At 34.4% G+C, this 22,135-nt stretch overlaps 1 protein-coding gene across 4 annotated transcripts in view; it reads left to right on the forward strand.

Annotated features, from left to right (window-relative positions):
• Nucleotides 1-22,135, forward strand: part of PURG (purine rich element binding protein G) — a 37,178-nt gene that overhangs the window by 842 nt on the left and 14,201 nt on the right. Inside the window, exons 2-3 of one of the 4 annotated variants that reach the window (XM_059156401.1) lie at nt 62-931; nt 13,884-13,950. In XM_059156401.1, coding sequence (XP_059012384.1) covers nt 68-931; nt 13,884-13,950 — 931 coding nt within the window. In that variant the 5' untranslated portion in view covers nt 62-67. Of the gene's footprint in view, nt 1-61; nt 12,832-13,883; nt 13,951-22,135 lie in introns of those variants that run through there. The other 3 variants (XM_059156404.1, XM_059156402.1, XM_059156400.1) reach the window with 3 other exon arrangements.

Here is a 22,135-nt window from a genome sequence, read left to right on the forward strand (position 1 = left end):
TCTGCGATTGTTCTCAACACCCCTCCCCCACCCCACCCGTGTGTCTGTTTGTCACTTGCAGCTGAAGATGGAAAGAGCCAGGCGAAGGGGAGGCGGCGGCGGCCGCGGCCGCGGCGGCAAGAATGTAGGGGGCTCTGGCCTAAGCAAGAGTAGACTCTATCCCCAGGCCCAGCACTCCCACTACCCCCACTACGCGGCTTCAGCCACCCCTAATCAGGCTGGGGGCGCAGCCGAAATCCAGGAGCTGGCCTCCAAACGAGTGGACATCCAGAAAAAGAGGTTTTACCTAGACGTAAAGCAAAGCTCCCGGGGCCGGTTCCTAAAGATAGCCGAAGTCTGGATAGGGAGAGGCCGGCAGGACAATATCAGAAAGAGTAAACTGACTCTGTCCCTGTCTGTGGCAGCGGAGCTGAAGGACTGTCTAGGGGACTTCATCGAGCATTACGCCCACCTGGGCCTGAAAGGCCACCGGCAAGAGCATGGCCACGGCAAAGATCAAGCCTCCAGGAGGAGACAGAAGCACTCGGCACCCTCCCCACCTGTCTCTGTAGGGTCCGAAGAGCACCCTCATAGTGTCCTCAAAACAGACTACATAGAGAGGGACAATAGGAAGTATTATCTAGACCTAAAGGAAAATCAACGGGGTCGCTTCTTAAGAATAAGACAAACCATGATGCGAGGGACTGGCATGATAGGTTATTTTGGTCACAGTTTGGGCCAAGAGCAGACTATTGTGCTCCCAGCACAAGGAATGATCGAGTTTCGTGATGCCTTGGTTCAGCTCATTGAAGACTATGGCGAAGGCGACATAGAAGAACGAAGAGGTGGAGATGATGACCCACTTGAACTCCCAGAGGGGACTTCTTTCAGAGTGGACAATAAAAGGTTCTACTTTGATGTGGGCTCTAATAAATATGGAATTTTCCTGAAGGTAAGTGAGGTGAGGCCACCTTACCGTAATACTATTACTGTTCCATTCAAAGCTTGGACAAGGTTTGGGGAGAATTTTATCAAGTATGAAGAAGAGATGAGGAAAATTTGCAACAGCCATAAAGAAAAGAGAATGGATGGCAGAAGGGCCAGTGGTGAAGAACAAGAATGCCTCGACTAGAGTGAAATTGAACTCCATCAGGCAAAATTTAAAATCATAAATTGGCTAAAAGTACTGATCCATAATCATTTGAAGAAGTTTTTCCTCTTTTTTTGGCCCTTTGTTATTAGTAATACCTCTGGTAGTTTATACTTCAAGGAGTCTGATTCTCATGTTATACACAGAATATTATAATTCTTAAGGGAATTCCAACCTTCCCAGAGCTAAGTAGTTCAGCTGCTTCACCTGCTCCAGACTATTGAAGTATGCAAATCAGCACAAAATGTGATATTCTGACCTTCTAAATACCATAACTAAGATTTACATTGCACTATGACATGATCCCGAGAAAATACACATATACTTAATACGGAAGTGTGAATTTCTATTTAACAAGTTCCCCGAAAAAGTATTCCATCCCTACTTCTTTAAAAGCTGCTAAGCTTACCTGTAGGGCAGTTACCACAGAAACAGAAATTGACCTCAAGTATAGTATAAATATATTTCTTTATAAAAGTACATGTAGAAATATATTAGTTGTTCACTGGATGACTGAATATCAAAAGTACCATGAAAAGAATTAAATCTTACAGTTATGATAGTATTCTATAATTTCAAATTTTGTGGTAACCCTGCAGTTGATCGTTGCCATATCAAAGCCGTGGGAGAGTTTTAATTGGTTATTCTAAACTAGTTGTAATCCCATCTTTACCTCTATTCACCATACCCTATATTTTTATTGACTTTCCAAAGTTTGAGGAATTACTTTTATGTCACTGTTGAGTGGGAGGCTTCATCCTATGGCTTTGCTATGGAAATCTTGGTGTTTTAGCCTTTCATGCTAATTTGAAGGTTGTGCGAGGTTTTTTCCCAAAATATATCATGGACTCAAGGTGTTATATTTTATGCTTCTTCTTTAGCACTATTTCAGAGGGGTTGGTGCACCAGTTAACTGATACAAAAATACATCTGTAATAATACATTTTAGTAGCACTTTTGCAATTGCTACCCTTAAAACCGTGTCAACACTTCCAATATAAACCTGGCTTTTACAGGTATTTTAATTCCAGAAAGAAAAAAAAAAATCTTTTTCTAAAAAGCATTTAGAATATAAATTTTCAGCCTGGGAAAATTATTTAAGGATTGGTTATAAACATATTTGAAAGGAAAATTCAGGCATTTTCCAAGGTGCTCTTTATGATACTTAAAAATAAGGTTTACTTTACACAAGACTTACCCATTTACCTGTATTAAAAATTACTTTCCAGGAAGTGCCACAGCAATTTTTCAACACCTAAGCAATTTTTAAACAAGTGGTTATAGTGTATATGTGTACCAACCCACCGTGTATTAACTGACTGGAATTTTATCTGTTGAGCTGCATTTTATTCTGATTGAAATTATTGTCTTTTATCTTGGCTTTATTCACCTCCCACACAATAAGTCCATATAATCATCTTTAAGAGCCAGACACTGATTTCAACCCCCAAATATAGCTCTCATTGATGAGAGCTGGCTGCATGGATTGAGATCAGAATGTAGCTCTCCTTTTATATGCTATAAGTAGTTCAAAATTATTTTAATCATTTTTTCCTTCAGCAGTTTGTCCCCAAATCCATTTAAGTAAGGTCACTAAGAGAACTTTGTGAGTTAAAATAAGAATATTTCTGGCTTATCTTATTTCAAAACAAGCAATCAGTAACCCAGATATATACACTGGTATTGGTTTTCAGATTGTATTTCACATTTCCTCAAGTAGTATGAAGGAATCTCATTAGTTCATTATAATTGTGGACCATCTGGATTACTATGGAACAACTGAAGGTTAGAAGATAATGTTAGTACTAGAGTTAATAGCACATGGTGGGTGTTGAGACTCTAAAAGTAGCAAGGATCTTTAAACAGTCCTAACTGTAAAATAACTATTGTAGACTTGATAAAAAGTAGTTCTTGGTATATGAAGGAGTGATGTGCACTTGAATTACTGTACTACTGATTGTTATTGCTGCCCATCATAGTGCCTACTAATAATTATCAACCTGTCAGATTTTGGCAAACTGGAGTGATGAATGTTCCAGTATTCGAGTGTTCCTATCACTATTGCTATGACTATATACTCTTTCTTAAAACCTTCCCTCCTAAAATATTTATATCCATTAAATCTACATGATTTCTGTTTTGGTTTTAGTCTGATAAGATTTGCGTGTTTATGTCTATATATATACATATGTGTGTATATATATACATATACACAATACTATGTCAGACTTAAAGATAAATATCTTTAATTCATTGTATATAAATATTAATTTTGCATTAATTATTTAAGTCAAGAATTAGTTAAGTAGCCAAATCTTCTACCTTGTATGTATACTTCAAAGTTATTACCATCTCAAAGCTATAGGTTGGTAGATGCATATATACCGGCAACTGAATATAAATTAGAATCACTAAGCCTTCTGCCAGTCCTTTTGTTTCACTTTTTTATATGTATTCATTGAAAAATGAAATGTTATGATTTTTTGATACTTAAAATTCCCAATTATTCATTAGCCATAATCAAATAAGATCCAGTTCAAAACTCTGGTATTAGGACATGTATTGCCATGTATCTTATAAAATAAGCTACTATTTTTATCTGTGCAATATGCATTTTATTTATTGTCATTTGTAACATAAATGAAGCTGCAAGTGTACATGGTATTCTTCAAAATAATAGGATCTCAGCCTTGAGGATATTAAACTCTTAAGGCAACTGGATGTTAGAAGTCAAAAAGTGAGCATTCAAGTTAGTAACCAAAATTACTAGTTCACTGTATAATTCTAAAACACTGATGATGTTTGCACATAATAACCCAAGTATAATGTGGTATAGACTCAAAACTGTAATAATATAAGCTAATAGTATGAGATTTGGAAACGGGTTCCTCATAACGGTTGGCAGTGTGCTCCTAGCAATTGAAAGCAACACTAATCTGTTGCTTATATGCAAAAGATGCAATGTATTATAAAAGTATTAAAAGTTCTGCCACATTTTATAATTTTCCTTGTTAAAGCCCCAAACTGCCATGTCCCTTAAACTTGAGTCAAACACAAGCTTATTTGCACTAAAGAGCATGGCCAAAAAATAAACGACAGGGTGGAAAAGCTAGTTGGAACCTCTTGAAATAATTGGTTCTAATGGGAGAATTTCACATTTGTCTATTTGAAAGCTATATGGTCCAGGCAGACAATCTGTCAGTTCACTAATTTAATAATGCACTTTACCTTTTGTATATAGAAGATGTACATTTATGCCACTTGACAGGTGGGATGTGTTTCAATAACTATGTAGTTAGAATCTGTAGGGTGATCTCTTGCATGCAGATGTTTGTGTTGGAACTGCTATAATAACAAGTTTCCATTAAATCAGTGTAATGAAGGAGGATCGAAGATGCTTTTGAAACAAGTCCCAATACATTTAACAAACACTTTTAAAGTAGAGTTCATATTTGTATTCTTAAGACCTAAAATCAATAAAAAAAAAAAAAAACATATTTCTAGCCCAGCTTAGTATTACAGTTGAGACTATATCTAGTTGAGACTCCTCATAATACCCTGAAAGTTAATTTTGGGAATTTGTGCAGACAAAAAAAAATTTTTAATAATTCTGTTTCATTGTTGATGTGTGTTAAAATGACTAATGAAAAGACAGTACATTATACTGTATTAGAATTAAAAGTATGGTTGGCTGACATGGCGTCATTAAGAAAACACCCAGACTAAAGAAATAAAGTTTCAAATTAAGAACATGCAAAGAGCCTAAGAACCATCGCTAAAATAAACGTAGTATTATTTCAAAATTTGCAGAACTAACTTTCACCGACCAAAAAGGGTATTGGGAGATTTAGCATATCCTTTCATCCTAAAAACTTCCTGAGATGTACATTTGAAAACTAGATAATTGTTGCTTAATAATAGGTTGTATGTACTTTACTAAGAAACACTGTGTACTAATAATTCATTGAGAATATGCTATATTTACTGCATTCATTTTATATATATGGATAAGAATACATTATATATAGTCATTCTATCTTAATATATTCATGTATTTATATTGTAATTTTGCAAATATTTTCAGTAAAATAAACATTTATCTGAGCTGCACAATTTGAAGAGGATGAAATTGGAATACACCCTCAGTCACTCATTTTTAATAAGCAGCTACCATTGAAAGTTGATGTATGTACTATCACTCCTTTAGATTTTGTCATATGGTTTATTTTAATATTTAAGTGATTAGGACTTAATTTGAACTTTTAATGGTGTTCTGAAAATAACTTTTATAAGTGTGAGATATTTTTCCCCTGCTTATTTCAAAATGCCTTTCATTGGAACTATTTATAAAATCCTATTCCACGCTTTATGTAAGGGCTTGGCTTAGTCACCACATAGTTTGAAGTCTGTCTTTACCAAAACACCAAACATCTTTGGCAGGATAAAATCTAAAGTAAACCACAAAGAGAAGTTAAAATTGATTCTATGCCAACAAAATAATACAGGTACAATATTTATCACTGCCAAATAAGGTTCTTAAAGTCCTTCTGAAGTTTTCTTAAAGATTTCTTGAATTTCTCAGAGATATGGTGGCTAATGGCTAACCCATCGGAAGAGAATAAGGATGTTAGCATGCTGGTGAGACAATCCATAGTCCACAGTGCTGTAGCAATGAGGTAGAGGGAAAATGTTTTTTTCCCAAGCTAAGGTCATGCAAAATTTGAGTTTTTAGATCACAATTACTATCAGAAAGTAAATATAACAAAATTTAGGTAGGTGGATCTTGGGAAAACAATATATGCATTAGTACATTTTCTTGTATATTGTAAAAAAATTAGTCTTTTTTTCTTAATTTGACATGATTGTTAAAATTAATTTTAGTAGTGGCTTTTTAACCAATATTTTTGAATAGGGAAAACATATATATAGTACAAATTTAAATGCTACAGTTAATGAAAAATAGCCAATGTTAACCAATTTCTTGTGTATCCTTCTAGACTTACTCTGAATATACAAGCATATGTGTATATACATATATTCTTTTTGCACATCCAAATGAAAATATATACACTATCCTGTACCTAGTAATATCAATTTTAGATCTGTCATTTTAAATGAATTTTTTTCCCTTTTATTCAGATACCATATTTGATCTAGTTAACATAGCACTTAATTTGAACTGTATTATTACCAAGGGAACCTCAAGGAAATTTTGAATGAATCCCCTTGATATTTACTTAAATGCAAATATATGTATATATTAATTTAAAATGTATAAATATTTAATTTCCCTTCCCTGTCCCTAACCACCTTGTCCCTCCTGTCTTCCCATCTTCCTTCCCATAGAAGAGTATTGGTCTTTTTCCTGAAGTAATAAGGTTCAGGACTGGCAGGATATTAAGCTATTTTACCAAGTGTTATTTTATCTTAACTGTGTTCTCCAATGAAAAAAACCCGTATTTAAAAGCTTTAACAAATTATCACTTTTAGTCAAGTTTTACTAACTCTGATATCTCATTTTTATCCAAAGACCTTGCCATTATGAGAGCAAATGAGCACTAGAACTATAGTGGAAGTTTATGCTATGACTGTTGAAATCTTTTGATTTGTTAACATGAGCTTTATCTTTATGATGATAAGGTTATTAATAAATAATGCCTTTAGCAACTTAGTCAAATCCAGCCCTACATAAAAGGGTAACACTAGTCCTGATTGTTTAAAGCATTGATTCCCCCACAGAAGGACTCTGGTCCTTGGGACCAGAAGGGGTACTATGATGATTTGGAGAGAGATGAAAACTTTGGGGCTATGAGGTTTCAAATACAACTAAACCATCTCCATTCTCCGCTAGAAGATTATAAAATGGTATATTATTTTTTAAAAGGAAGTTAGCATAGTGCTTTAATAGTTTTTCAAATCCCCCAATCCCAAAAAGATCATTATTCTCTTTTCATTCATATCAGGCATGTATTTTAAAGTCACCTTTCTAATAACCACCAAGAAAAAATTATATGACACAGCGGAAGTCCTGTACTGGAACCCTGAAGGATACTATCTAGTTATAAATCAAATCAACCAGAGTAAAAAATCCAGTACTATTAGAAATACCTTAAGATATATGAGGATTGAGGAGGAATTTTTTTAATGGATTTGTTTCTGTAAATTTTACAAAAATTTTAAGAGGCTTAAAAAAATTCAAGCATTGGTTTAAACTTTAAAATAATATCTCCATAATTGGTTGCATGATTTTCTGTTTGTAAAATGACAGAGTTGTTCTTAGAAGACAGAATCTTCTTAAACATATATTTTTAAAGCATAAAAGAGTTCTTTTAACGATGAATAACTTATCATCCTTTGCAGAATCTATAACATTGGTAAAAATCTCCAGATATTTACTTGTTAAGGCTTAAAATGGTTTTTATGTTTTGTTTCTTATTTAAAGAAAGGGCTCAAAAGGGAGGTAAATTCTCCTGCAGGAATGAGTTTTGCTTAAATTCAGGCTAAAAAAGTTAGGAACTTCCCATACGTAATCAAGGGGTTTCCCATGTTAGTCCTTTCTGGTAAATTATGTTTTCCAAACTTTATCTTCTTTTGAACATCCTTGGTGAGAAATTGCTTATTCTTATTGAGGCCAGTGATATTTACCAGTGAGTAAAAACCGGCTCATAATGAAATTAGTGCTGCTATAGTGAAGTTAGTTCGCAATGTGAATATAAAGAAAATACTCATTTAAATGGAATATACAGTTACTTCTGTTGTTGACTTATTTCTAAGACTAAATAGGAGTTGCTTGTTCTCTCATTTTTTCCTCCTTGTATACTTAGTTTCTGTGTTATTTTATTCAAAGTTTTCATCCTTCCCAGGAAATAGTATGGGTAAAGAACAGGAAAAGTAATCCCTAAGAAAAATGTTCATAGTAGTTAAAAGTTAGAGTTGCTCAAAGTGTAAGATGGGGGGAGAAAAACGCTTTTGTGCGGTTTTGTCTTTATCAAAATGATTATATAAACCTGTTTGCTTTATTTGATCTGATTAAAGACAATTTCTTTTGAGATGCCGATGTTAGAAATATTTAGTATCTTAATTTTCTTAGAGAAAATGGCTCAGTTGCATAATACATACTTTTCAGGATTTTATTTATTACTTGTGGATTTGATGAGGCTGTTGTGTAGAGGTAGCAAATGTACAAGTAAGAGAGAAGAGAAAGGTAGTGACTCATTATTTAATTTGCCTATAACAAGGGAAATCAGTATAACTGAAATGGGAGAAATAAGAAATTCTCAAAACCAAACCCCTATTTATTTAACCTTTAAAAGATAAGGAGGGCACGTATTACTTGGAGCACTGGGTGTGGTGCATAAACAATGAATCTTGGAACACTGAAAAAATTAAATTAAAAAAATAAATAAATAATGACTTGAGAAAGAATAAAAAGACCTAATTCTGCCAGTGGATGGCCTCTCAGCAAACCATTTCCTTCAGTAGGAAGGCTTCCGCTTATGAAACATGAGCAAGGGGCTTCTGGGTTACTCAATCCTGTAAGCATCTGACTCTTGGTTTCAGCTCAAATCATGACAGGGTCATGAGATCAAGCACTGTGTAGGTTTCTGCACTCAGCTCTGAGTCTGCTTGAGATTCTCTCCCTTTCTCTCCCTGGTTCCCCAACAATCTCCCCACTCCTGCTTACTCTCTCTCAAAATAAAATAAAGACTTAAAAAAAAAAAATGAACAAGATCAGGTTGGAAGCTACTTCCCTCCTACTCTAAACTTCTAAAATTCTGTATCAATGGAGTGTGAAAGAAAAAAATAAGAGAGTACCAGAATTGGAAAATGTAAGACAGTCTCTCTCTATATTAAAAAGAGCTGTAAAAATGCAGCAGTCTGTGATGATACCCAAAGAACATGCAGACGTGGCGGTTTTTTATCACATGTATGTACTTCTTTAGCCACACAAAATGAAATTTTGTTCCTAGTCCTTTCTAAGATCAAATTGTTATGCACTATCTACATAACTATCCTATGCTTTAATTTTTTTATGGAAATATTTTTGTTATCTATATGAGGTCTTATCCTTTGGAAGCATCACTTGTTTCTATATACTCTAATAATTTCTTATATTCTACACGGCAAAAGAATTTTAAAAATAACATCACTTCCTGAAATGTCATTGTACCTGAAATAACCTTAAATTACATTGCTAAATGATACACTGCTACTATCACTGCAGGGGCCCCTGAGAAGGAAGTACTACCCTTGACCCCTATTTCCTTGGTCTGTTGAACATAGTATGTTACAATAATGATGTTTAACAAAGGAAATCAGGAAGGGCACTGAACCGTGAACAGTAGGGTTCTACTTTAGAGGACCTGTAATTACTAGGGTGTACAAAGATAAAACATCATAATGAGTTTGTTTTGTTTTTAGCCTTGATAAACTACCAAGGTTGATGATTGAAGGGGAAGAAAAAAACACACAAGGGTTTTTTTTGCCCCAGATGCATTTATTAGGTGCCCCGGTCCTCCAGTGGACAGTACACTACCACCACTCTCAATAGAGCAAAGGTAAAAAAGAGAGACCTCTCCTACTGGACTAATCTTTTTGGTGCCCATTTATTTATCAAAGACAGTGCTTTCGAGTAACCAAAGTGTATTTTGAAGCGTGTGTACACATACATATTTTATTAATTTCAAAATATCTGTGCACATAAAATTTCATTACAGGCATATTCCATATACTAAACCAGCCTTTAGCCGGTTTCACACTAGCAATCTGGTTGGTCAAATTCTATAGAGTGAATTGGCTGTTGTAGAAATGTTTTTCTCCCCCCTCTTCTCAAAACAACAGATACATTTTATTGCTATATTGTTTCTTCTTCAATGTTGCTTGAAATCTAAGTGGGATATGAGAGAATCATTTAGTTTTGTGATAATTTGCCCTTGCCATTTTGTAGAAATTGTCCTTAGCTTCCCATTTCAAACATTCTGAGCAACTTTACCAAAAGAACACACGCAAGGGCCAGAAGTACCCATTAAATAAAACAGCAGAACCATAAGATAATAATTTAGAAAAAAAGGATATGTACAAGACACCTAAATTTAAAAAAAAAAAAAAAGTCCTTATCATTTGCTTCAGAAGCTGCTGTATTTTATTTCTAAGTTTTTCAGACTAGCAATGTGATTTATACCAATGGTTGACAGTCTAGAATCTCAATAGGATAAAATAGTTAGAAAGTTCAGTTGAATTTATTACGGAATTTTATCTATTGCTTTTCTCCAGAAAGGGTAAGCCATACTATAAACATATATAGAAATAGAGTTCTAAAATTCCACCACTCTTAATCTTCCTCCCTTCTTTTTCTCCCTCTGATGCACTGTACCCTGTTGGAAGTGGGTAAGAACACTAATTTCTCCCACTACCCCCATGACCCCACTCCATCCTATTTGTTTAAGTGACAGTTGAAACACAATAGAGAAGGCTAAAGAAATTGCCTTATGAACTAGATCTGTAGACTAAGAAAGAAGGGCTACTACTTCACTCAACTATTCTCAACACTCTTGCCATATTCCTTTACAGTAATTTAGGATGAATAATAACATTTCACTTGGGAAGATATGGACTGAAAGGTCAGTTAATCTAACTTTCAGTACACAGTGAATCTACAGGAAATAATTTGACTAGCATGATTGACAGTTAATTTCAGAAATGAGTTTAGCCTCTAGAAAAATTGCACCATGACCATTTTTAAAGAGAAGGTGGTGACAAAAGGAAGAGTCGATCAAGATTTATTAGTACAATCTATTACTTATTGAACACCTACCATATATTAGGCATTGCTGAACCCCTTGTAACTATTCTAATCATTCTAACAACCCTATTACTATCCCCTTTTTAATATGATTTTCTGGAGATTTTTGAAACTGATTCAGTATTTCAGATGAAATATTAGTATTTCAGAACTAATATATTTGAACCCAAGTTGACACCACGCCAAAAGATTGTGCTCATTCAATTAAGCCAAAGTATCTTGAAGACTTCCTCCAAAATGTAAGCCCCCTGATTAATAAAGCACAATCTATCCTGGAACATCACTGGTAAATCTGCCTCAGATTACTAGGAATTATTTTATCCAAAACTCTTCCCTATGTATGCGGCTAGTACCAGCAGGAGACACTCCTTATTGAAGGGTTCATCTAGTTCATTAAAGTTCAGTACTAATAAATGCAGTTTATTTGATCTTTAGTATAGTTTTGACATTGAACCTCTAATCTCAACCAACTATGTCAATAATTTTGAAAAGAGATCAAATGATGAGAATATAGATGGATCATCCCAATTTAATCCTTAAGGGCAGAGAGGAGACAAATTACTATTTACCATGGATCTACAATTTCATTTTCATGAACCAAAACCAAATGGTCGTGTTGAATTGATTTGGATATAAGTCTTATCAATATTAGGGAAAAGTTTATTTTTTCTTGCAACTCCTTTTACCATCTTATTCTTCCTATACCACTCTACTTATTTCCATATTTCATTACCAATTTTCCTCCTCTTATCCTTATCCACAGCAGAATAAACTGGTATGACTACCCTATTTACAGATACACATTTTCTCCATGACTCCAGGCCAGTGGTTTTCAAATTTTGCTGTGATTAAGAATCACTCAGAGGGTTCATTAACACGCAAGATTGCTGGCCCCACTTCCTGAGTTTATGGTCTGTACGTCTGGGATGGTGAGGAGAGGACCAAAAATTTGCATTTCTGACACATTCCCAAGTGATCTGATGCTGCTAAAATGGGGGCCCCACTTTAAGAACCACTGCTCTACGTTGATGTGATTTTACCTTAGCTGCAAAAGACCGTGAAAGAGAAATGTGGTCAAAATAACTACAGCATCTTGGTTGGTAGAAGACTCAGAGCTATTCATTCTGTCTTGAAAAATTTACAAATCTAAAACAATATTTTTTATAAATTGCCTAGACGTTAGATAAAAACCATTTTCTTCTCTTTTTATCCTTTCATTACATTTTATAACTTCTATCTGATTTTTTGACAGCACTTTTGAGATAATTCTGGTAGGGATTAACAATTATGAATTCTTATATGAAAAGTTTAGCATTCAAATTTATGAAGACTGAAGCATATTTTTAATTTGTTAAATAACTGATATATAAATCTTAGTAAAGGAAAGTAAGTGATTTCTATACTCAACAGTTATTAATATAAGTGTTAGTGAATATTAAATATTAAGTCTTAAAGGGACCCTAGGATTAGTTCAGTCCCTCAATTTTCCATTTTGTGACATATGTCATGTAGCTCAAATGGTTCATAATTACTAAAGTAAGCCAGGTAAACAGAAAATAAAAGCTGAAGTTCAAAATGCTGATTGTTTCTTAAGATATATAAATGATAATAAATATACTAATTTCTTTTAAAAGCATATGTATCACCATCTTCCTGTGTCTTATCTATATGTGTAGGAAAGAGGAACTATATATGTACTGTAATGTATTTATGATAATTTTTCAAATTAACAGTGGGACCCATTGATTTAAATCGAGAGATACTTCCTCTGGATGCTTGTTGAGCGTATTTGAAAACATAACTAACATACTTAAAAACAATTAATACTATGTTTGCTAACCTGTGGACATTCCATAATTAATGTGTTGATCAAAATTAATAAAATTATATTTTGTATATAAATCTATATAATTAATATGTATGATATAACCTTAATAGCTGTCATTCTAGTGGATCATATTTTATCAGAAATACTAGATCATTCATACATATACATTTGGCAGTTCTGCAAGTTCATTAACTTCTCTTTCCAACTACTACACCTTCAATGATTAGTGCTCCAAAACAATGATTTCCCAGTTGTGAAAAAGATCAACATAACAGAGATAGGCACCAAGTCAAAAAGATCATTACAGGCAATATTAATAACTTTTAAAAAAAATTATCTGTCCTGTTTGCATTATAGCTACAATTTAAGTTTTAAGTCTTACAATTATAATCTGGGGAAATTTCAGGCAGAATGGAAATTTATAGGAAATTTCAGCTCAACCTGAGGGCAGACTTCAAGAAGTAGTGCTGTTTCCCTGTTTCTGAAATTTTTTAAGGCAGAGAATAGACAAGCAATTAATTTAGGATGTGTAAAGGGAATTAATAAATCAGAAAAAATGGATTGTTATTACCTTGAATATTCTTTTCAACTCTGAGAGACAGGATTTTGAGAATTCTTAGAACTTTTGTATTCAGGTCTTCTATTAATGATCAAGTTAGATAAAGAATTAGGATTTCGGTATTTCTAGCGTTATTCTGAAAACACGTTAAGAAAAAATAATCATATCCTCCCTCCCCTTGTTACTGCAACACAATATAAGATAAACTTTCAGATATTTATGAGCTGTACTAATTAAATGAATTAGTTAAGATAGACTTCATGAGATTTGCCCTACAAGATTAGGTCGATTTTTTATGATTTTCATAAGAAATTTTGCACTTTTAATCATATTTTTCAGAAACAACCATTTGAAGGAATGAACATAGTACTTACGTTGCTTTTTCAAAAGTACCTGCTACAGGTTTATTTGGAAAGACGTAGGTGATAGTACAGTAAATTAGAAACCCAAATCATTGGATATTATCAAAGTTGGTCTCTGTAAAAGTCTAAATTAAGTTTGTTTAAAGATCGAAGCAATTAAGTAATATTCTCCTTCTCTATTTTTTCTTGCACACTGATTTGAGATGGAAAAAAAACAACCCGGTCCGCTATTTCATCTTAAGGTTTCCAGATCAGAGAACAAGATTCCAAGTAGGTTGATTATTGCTGCAAATAATCTATGTGATTCTCTCCCAGAGAGTTTCAAGGCTTTATACAAGGCAAAAGGGTGGCTGTGGCAATAATATCTAAATTCAGGGATCTTGTATGAACCAATACGGAACTCCGTTCTCAGTTGCAGGGTCCACTTTTTCTTTTCCTTCTTTCAGGCATCTTGCGCTTTCTCGTGATATAACAACATTTGCATATTTCGGTGGACAAATAATAATGCCTTTTAGAGAGACTGCTGAGTAAGTCAAAATGTATTACACCAAAGTCTATAAGCTATATCTGCATTACACATTTCTAAGTATTTAGCTAAGTGAATTTTACACTGCATGAATATTACACGTGTGTGTGCGTGTGTGTGTATGAAATTTTAAAGGGAAACCAGTCTTCCCCCACCCCACACCACCTCCATGCCCCCAGAGCAGTACTGACAAATTGGTTTCATCTTGTTCATTACTACAGTTGATTGGCTGCCCTAAAGTGGTATGTTGAGAATGTGAAATCTGCATCTATAGGGAAAGAGAGAAGAACAACATTCATGCCAAATATTTGCTATTTGTCATCCCTGCTTTAGAGCTATAAAAGTTCTCATTATAGCTCTAAACATTTCAAGCTTAGCCAGGCAGCTGGTTCTTGCAACACAGACTACCATTTGACTCACTTACGAATATCTCTTCTAATATTTCAAAGAGATTGTTTTAATCCAATAATCCCTCCTTTAAAACAACAGAGACTCTCGGATGTGCCTCTAAGGAGCTCAAAGAATCATGGCCATGATGGTGTCATCAAGAATACCCTTAAACATTAAACTGTGTATTTGCCTCTAATGAGTTCTAACCTCCATTAAAATGACAGCAGTTTCTCCCTTTAAAATTTAGTCCAGTCATTCTCAAACACTCGTGTACGTAGTATATTTATTAAACATGTAGATTCTGGTCCCCACCCCCAGAAATTCTGATTTGATTGGTCCAGAGTGGGGTTCAGAAACGCATTTTTTGTCCTGCTCTTTCTGAATGGTGTGGAGGCCATTTTTTGTCATGCATGGCCTTAGACTTGCATTCCTTCTTCCATATCATCTTTTCAGCTGGCGTTGTTTAGATTTTAATACCATCAGCCAAAACGATTTTTTTTTTTTGTTATCCTACCAACAAGTAATATCTAGCGCTCACTTTAAACATAGAGAGGCTAAACACATAAATCCAAGTATTTAATCTAGGACTTTGTATTATATTGTCTAGCTTTCTGGGCAATGATCACTGGGAATGCTAATTTCTCCCCCCACCTCCTATGTTCAAATTCAAACTATTTGACAAGTAACCATTGGTTACTTTGCAAAATTCAAGATTTCAAAACCAAAATATTCTGTCTTTCCAGCCTGAGTCAAGTCCATAAGTGGTTGGTCTTTCACTTTCTCACAAGTTGACCTTCTAAGTCTCGAATGACTTTTCTCTCTCTCTCTCTTTTTTTTTTTGATAGAAACTCACAATGTACTGGGAGTACAAAAAATATCCTTAGTCAATCTGAATACCTCACTTTTCTGGTATAGTTCAACACTTTTTTTTTTTATTGTGGTTAAAAAATTTAAAAAAACATAAAAGTTACCATCTTAGCCATTTCTAAATATGCAGTTCATTAGTGTGAAGTATATTCACCTTGTTGTACAACCAACATCCAAAACTTTTTCATCTTGCAAAACTGAAACTCTAAGCCCATTGAATAATCCCCTATCCCTCTGCCCCATCCCATGGCAACCACCAGACTACTTTCTTCTCATATCTGCTTTCTCCTATCAATAAAGGGTTTATAGTTATTGCTACTTAGCTCTCCAAGTATATCTTTACAACCAGTGTTGTTACAGTTCTCACTTGTGAAAAGATTCACATTTGCAGGGCAACTGCGTGGCTCAGTCAGTTAAGCCTCCAGCTCTTGATCTGAGCTAAGGTCTTATCTCAGAGTTGTGACTTCAAGCCCTACATTAGGCTCCACACTGGGGGTGGGGCCTTCTCAAAAAAAAAAAACAAAAGATGTATAATCACAAAGCAATTGTGCTTATATTAAGTGATCCTTATAATCTTTGGGTGACTGCAAATGAAATACATCTGGTCCTGGAAGCTTTCCTCTGGGTTACAAGGAAAGGGAAACTTTATTCCTCATGAAACCTAGGGAATTCCAGAGGGATACTTCTTGTATGTTTGTTTGTTTGTTTAAGGTTTTAGGTTAGAATTTCCAGGGCAGTTAAGCTTAAATCATCGAATTTCTGTAGATTTTTCCTATGTATATTCTAGAATTGGTTCCTCGTTATTTATGTAGTAGATTGGAAATTTGTCTGGAACTTGGCAGAGTTATTGTTCATTAAATGCTTTCAAAGTCTTTGCTGAGTCCAATATGAAACCTTACTTTTAAGCAGCTTTATTAGAAATATAATTTGTAGACACCTAGGTGGCTCAGTTGGTTAAGTGCCCAACTCTTGATTTCCGCTCAGGTCACGATATCAGGGTCCTGAGATCAATCCCCAGGTTGGGCTCCACCCTGGGCATGGAGCCTGCTTAAGATTCTCTCTCACCCTCTGCCCCTCCCCCTTAAAAAAATAAATATAATTAGGGAGGAAATAGGCACAAATAAAAATACATTTTCTGCAAATGGAGTGTTTCAAGCACTCTTTTCAAAATCTTTGGCAGTAAGAAATACCCAAACCCAAGAAACATTCTTAATACTCTTACTTCTCAAAAGCTTTTTTTTAATTTCTCTGCCTCTGTTATTAAAAATTTTCAAGAAGTTAATAAAGTTTTATTTTTGAAGAAGTTCGTAAAGCATTAAATCCTACAAGCAATCTTCATCTAAATAAACAGAAATGCTATAATTTTGAGTATTATGCTCATGATTTTGACATAGAAAAATATGTACCTTTTCTTGGCCTAAGTTATCTTGAAACTAACACAAAAACTAGTTGATAGTGATTCTTGGATAATGGTAACTGAAGCTTTCTTCATCTTATGAATTTAACAATCCATAATATGAATGTATATGATTTTTTCAGACAAATGTTATTTATTTAGAACAATTTTAAGTAATTTCATAATTTTGGTAGCACCCAGCTATTGCTTTAATGATCTCCTGCAACGTACTGATAATATTTACTTCAAAGAAAATTCTTTAATATTGAATCTCATTATTCCTTTGAACTCCATTAAAGAATTAGAAATGTTTTCTCAATAAGAGGAACAATTTTTGAGTTGAAAATATTTAGTGAAAGAGTTGTAGTGCATCCAGTTCAGTGACCTACTAAGCAATTACTCCTTTTCCTTTCCAGTGCCCCATCACTATTTAAGATCTTTCCTCATTGCACACCATTATCACACCTAAACCACAAAAATTCATTGAATGCTAGCCATGCAATCCTCAGGGCACACACTGCCAGCCACCTAGAACTTAACCTCTCCTTCGTAGTCACTAACATAAGCTTGGCACTAGTATTTTGCCCAGAAGACTCTTTAATACAATAAAAACTTCAGGCTGAAAATTCCCCAAGTCCTGAGCCTTTTTGATAATTGCATACTTCATCAATTATAATTTTAAATTTACTTACAATAAAGAATGCCCATTTGATTTATAATAACTAAAGCTAGTTTGCATTCTTGTTCTTTGTGTGCTATTAAACTGTACTCCTATTTAAGGAATCCTTTGAGTCATCAGGTTACTACGTGCAATTTGGTTTGTTAATCACCATTTGCTGTTTGAATGATTTAAAAAAAAAAAAATTACACTTAATGACATACCAAGCCGGGATTCACACAGTGCACATTAAAGTGAGTTGCTTCTGACTTTAGAAATATTATATAAGATCTATGTTTTATTTGATAGAAATTTTTTTACAGTTTATGTTGTAAAAAAATCAATCTTAGGGAAATAGAGTTCGATTCTTACATCAGATTTTCAATAATTTAATTCTAAATGATTCATCGTAATTATTTTGTTACAAAATAACTACAAAATGAATGTGATGCCAAATTACTCACTGTATTCGTGCTATAATTAATAAAGCCCCCTAAAATGTATTGTGTATTATTCAAACTATTGTTTCAAGCATTCATGGAATTTTAAGAATTCTAAGTTCTTTTTCCCTCCTGGTGGGTAGTGGGTGTGGTACAGAACAGAAGGCTTGGTACCCAATGGAGGTTATGACGCTCTGTGAGAAGCCTGGGCTCCCTGCCTTGTAGCTGACCCTGGCCAGTCATTTAATCTCTTGCTTATTCATTAGTTGTGGGAATTGGATCACAATAGATGATAGGAATCTTTCAATATCTATATTCTTGGGGTCAGTGAAACTTCTCTTCCAGGTACCTTCGGCTTCCTTGTTTGGCCTTCCCTCATTTCTCCCCAGATGCTCTTTCTTTCTTCTGACGTTTATGGTCCATCCTGTCCTCCTCAGTATCCTTCATACTTAGCGATGGTTGCTTTAGAAAAGAGTTTCAGTGGACGGTTCCCTCTGTCTCATTTGTCCAATCCCCTTTTTTATTAAGTTTAAAACCAGAGACTGTTTCTTCCTTTTTTCTGTTCCCCTCCACACCTAGCACTGTGCTGATTACTTCCATCATCTTTCTGCACATAATCACAACTGTTCCCCTTCCTGTTTTGCTTTGAAATCTTGCTTCAGGATTACAGAACTTCATAGACAAATCAAAATGATGCCAAGTGGGAATGAAAGCGGTAATTTTAAAACCCGGTAAGAAATACCATATCATTTTATTTCAAGGATTGACTCAACAAATTAAGACGCATAGAATATGGGATCTTTTGTTTCCTGCCTATCCTAAATTTTACTTCAGAAAATTCTTTCCCTTGCTTAATAGATCAGTGATCCTGTTCTATTCACTCAGTGGATGTCGAGTGGCCACTCTGTGCCAGGCTTTATGCTAGGGACTGGAGATAAAATAATTTACAAAAGAAAAATATCCACTCCCATTAACTTTAAGTATGCCATGTCTAAAGTTACTTGATTCAAATCAGCTTTTGGAACCTAATCAAGCTTTTTTCATTCAACAGATACTCATCTGATTATCCACAGCTTACCAGACACTGCGTTGGTATATGTGAGAGGTGTGTTTGAAGCTAGCGATTATAAAATGCTGAATGTTATTTTCCCTTTAAATATGATTTACTTACCTACATTACTTAATTTGAATATGATATAATTATCTACCTATGTTATAATGATCAAAGTGTATTTCACTGATGCAAATTTAGAGAGCCACAACAATACTGTTTTAAATAATGATTCTGTCTTCTCCGTTCCAAATCTCGTTTTGATGTCCTAGGATGAAAGTAATGATTCTGTTTCATCTCATGGGACATCTTCATGTGACTACTGTATTCAAGTGGTAATGATTTCCTAAACTCTAAGCTGGAGATGATTGTGAAGCCCCTTGCAGGCTCATCATGGAAGACTACTGTGGTTTCTGTGTGTGCATGGGGGATTGAGTGGGGGAGAGACTGAGGAAGGCGGGGAGTAGTGACATCATATCATATATTTGCCCTCCCTGCACTTTAATTTTATTTCACTCTCTTCGCACTTAACAATATCTTCACAAAATCCTTTTCTCTCCATATGTCTGGATTTATAGCAAACCATCAATGTGCTCAACTATGAATCTCACTGATACCTTAGCCAAATGAAATGAGCCTGATTCTACTGTTACCCTGTTAGTAAATCTGAAGCTAGAACAATTTTCTGTAGATGCATTTCAAAGAAGAGCCATTCATGGATAAATTCAGTTAGTTACTGATACAAAAGATTCATTTGTCCTGAAAGTTTTTCCATAACTGGAATTTCTAATCAAATTAAATGTAAAAAGAATATAGAATTTTAATTACAATAATTTACATATAATTTCACATATTTTCCAAGTTCCTTCACATATTGTATCTCATTTCATTCTGATAAAAATACTGATTTTGTTCATTATCTCTGACCTCACTTAACAGATGAAGAAAACAGCCCAGGCAGGTTAAATGATTTACTATAGATCACTTAGTGATCTAATAAAATACTAAGGTTTATAAAAAGCCCACTGCTCATTGCAGCCTTCATAATAATGTTACAGAAATTTTAAATGGTAAACTTAAAATCAAAATTTCATAAAATTAAGCACATATTTTTACGGATAATTTCAATAGTTATTTTAAAAGTTAAAATTGGCATACAGTATTATATTAGTTTCAGATGTATAAGAGAGTGATTCGGTATTTTTATACATTACAAAATGATCACTACAATAGGTCTTGTTACCATCTGTCACTATACAAAGTTATTACAATACTGTTGACTATATTCCCTATGCTGTGCATCACTTCCGCATGATGTCTTTATTTTATAACTGGAAGTTTGTGCCTCTTAATTCCCTTCATGTTTTTTGCCCATCAACCCGCACCCCCACTTACCCTCTGGCCACCACCAGTTTGTTCCCTATATCTGAGTCTGTTTCTGTTTTGTTTTGTTCATTTGTTTTTTAAATTCCAAATATGAGTGAAATCACATTGTGTTTGTCTTTCTATGACTATTTCAGTTACCATAATACCCTCCAGACCCATCTGTGTTGTCCTTGTCATGTGTATATCTTGTTTGGGGAAATGTTTACGTCCTCTGCCCATTTTTTTAATCAGCTTGTTTCTTGTTGTTGTTGTTGTTGTTGTTGTTATTGAGTTGTATGAGTTATTTATATATTTTAGATATCAATCCCTTCACAGATACATCATTTGCAAGTGTCTTCTCCCATTCAGCAGCATGTTTTTTCATTGTTGGTTATTTCCTTCATTGTACAAAAGTGTTTTAGTTTAATGTAGTTCAAATCATTTCTTTGCTTTTGTCAGCCTTGTATAAGAAGACATATTCAAAAAACTATTTCTTAGGCCAATGTCAAGGAGTATTTTATGTGTTTTCTTCTAGGCATTTCATGATTTCAGGTTTTATATTTAAGTCTGTAATCCATTTTGAGTTATTTTGTACATGATGTAAGAAAGTGGTCCAGTTTCATTCTTTTGTGTGTATCTGTCTAGTTTTCCCAACACCATTTATTGAAGAGACTGTCTTTTCCTCGTTGTATTTTCTGTCCCTTAGTTGTAGATTAATTGGCCATAACAGTACAGGTTTATTTCTGGGCTCCCAATTCTATTCCATTGATCTGTGTGTCTGTTTTTGTGCCAGTACCATACTGTTTTGATTACTACAGCTTTCTAGTATATCTTGAAATCTGGGATTGTAGTACTTCCAGCTTTGTTCTTCCTTCTCAAGATCGCTTTGGCTATTCAGAGTCTTTTGTGGTTCCATACAAATTTCAGAATTATTTGTTCTAGTTCCGTGAATTAAGCACATGTTTTTATAGCCAATTTAAATGGTTTTTTTAAAATGTGCTCTAAACATTTTGCTGTTTTCATCATATCTTTGGGCTCAGTTCTGCACTCAGTATACTGTGGGTTTTGACCCTAGCAGAAGGTATATCAAATCATTATTTTGGTAATCAATATATTTGTAATCAATATATTGATTGATTGGTAATCAATATATTTGCCTAAAGTCAACCTTTTTTCTGTAATTATTGAATCTTTGGCATCTCTATTCTTTAGTCTATTTCCTGAACTCCCACCTTTTAAAAAATTTTTATTTATTTATTTATTTATTTGTCAGAGAGAGAGAGAGAGCACAAGCAGGGGGAGCAGCAGGCAGAGGGAGAAGCAAGGTCCCTGCTGAGCAAGGAACCTGATGTGGGACTTGATCCCAAAACCTGGGGATCATGACCTGAGCCAAAGGCAGATGCTCAACAGACTGAGCCTCTCAGGTGTCCCCTGAGCTCCCACCTTAGTGAACCTTCCAGAACTTGATCCTAATGACTAGAATACAGATCCCTTGCTGTCCTATCATCACAAGTCTTATCATGGCTCCTGCAATGCAGTGTAGCCTTCAAAAAGTGTTATTTTGAGAACTTCAGAGATAAAAATACTTCATTTTCCGTCAGGTCGGTTAATAATTAAAAACCGACTGGAGAATTTTTTCTTAAACTCTTATGAGCAAGAGTAAATGGCCACATAATAAGTTGGAAGCAGGTTTTTTTTTTTCAAAACCTATTTGAAGGGGAAGTTCTAAGTTTATACAAAATTTACTTAAGAACCTATATAT

The sequence above is a fragment of the Mustela lutreola genome, chromosome 18 (assembly GCF_030435805.1).
Source record: "Mustela lutreola isolate mMusLut2 chromosome 18, mMusLut2.pri, whole genome shotgun sequence".
NCBI classification, from domain to species: Eukaryota; Metazoa; Chordata; class Mammalia; order Carnivora; family Mustelidae; genus Mustela; species Mustela lutreola.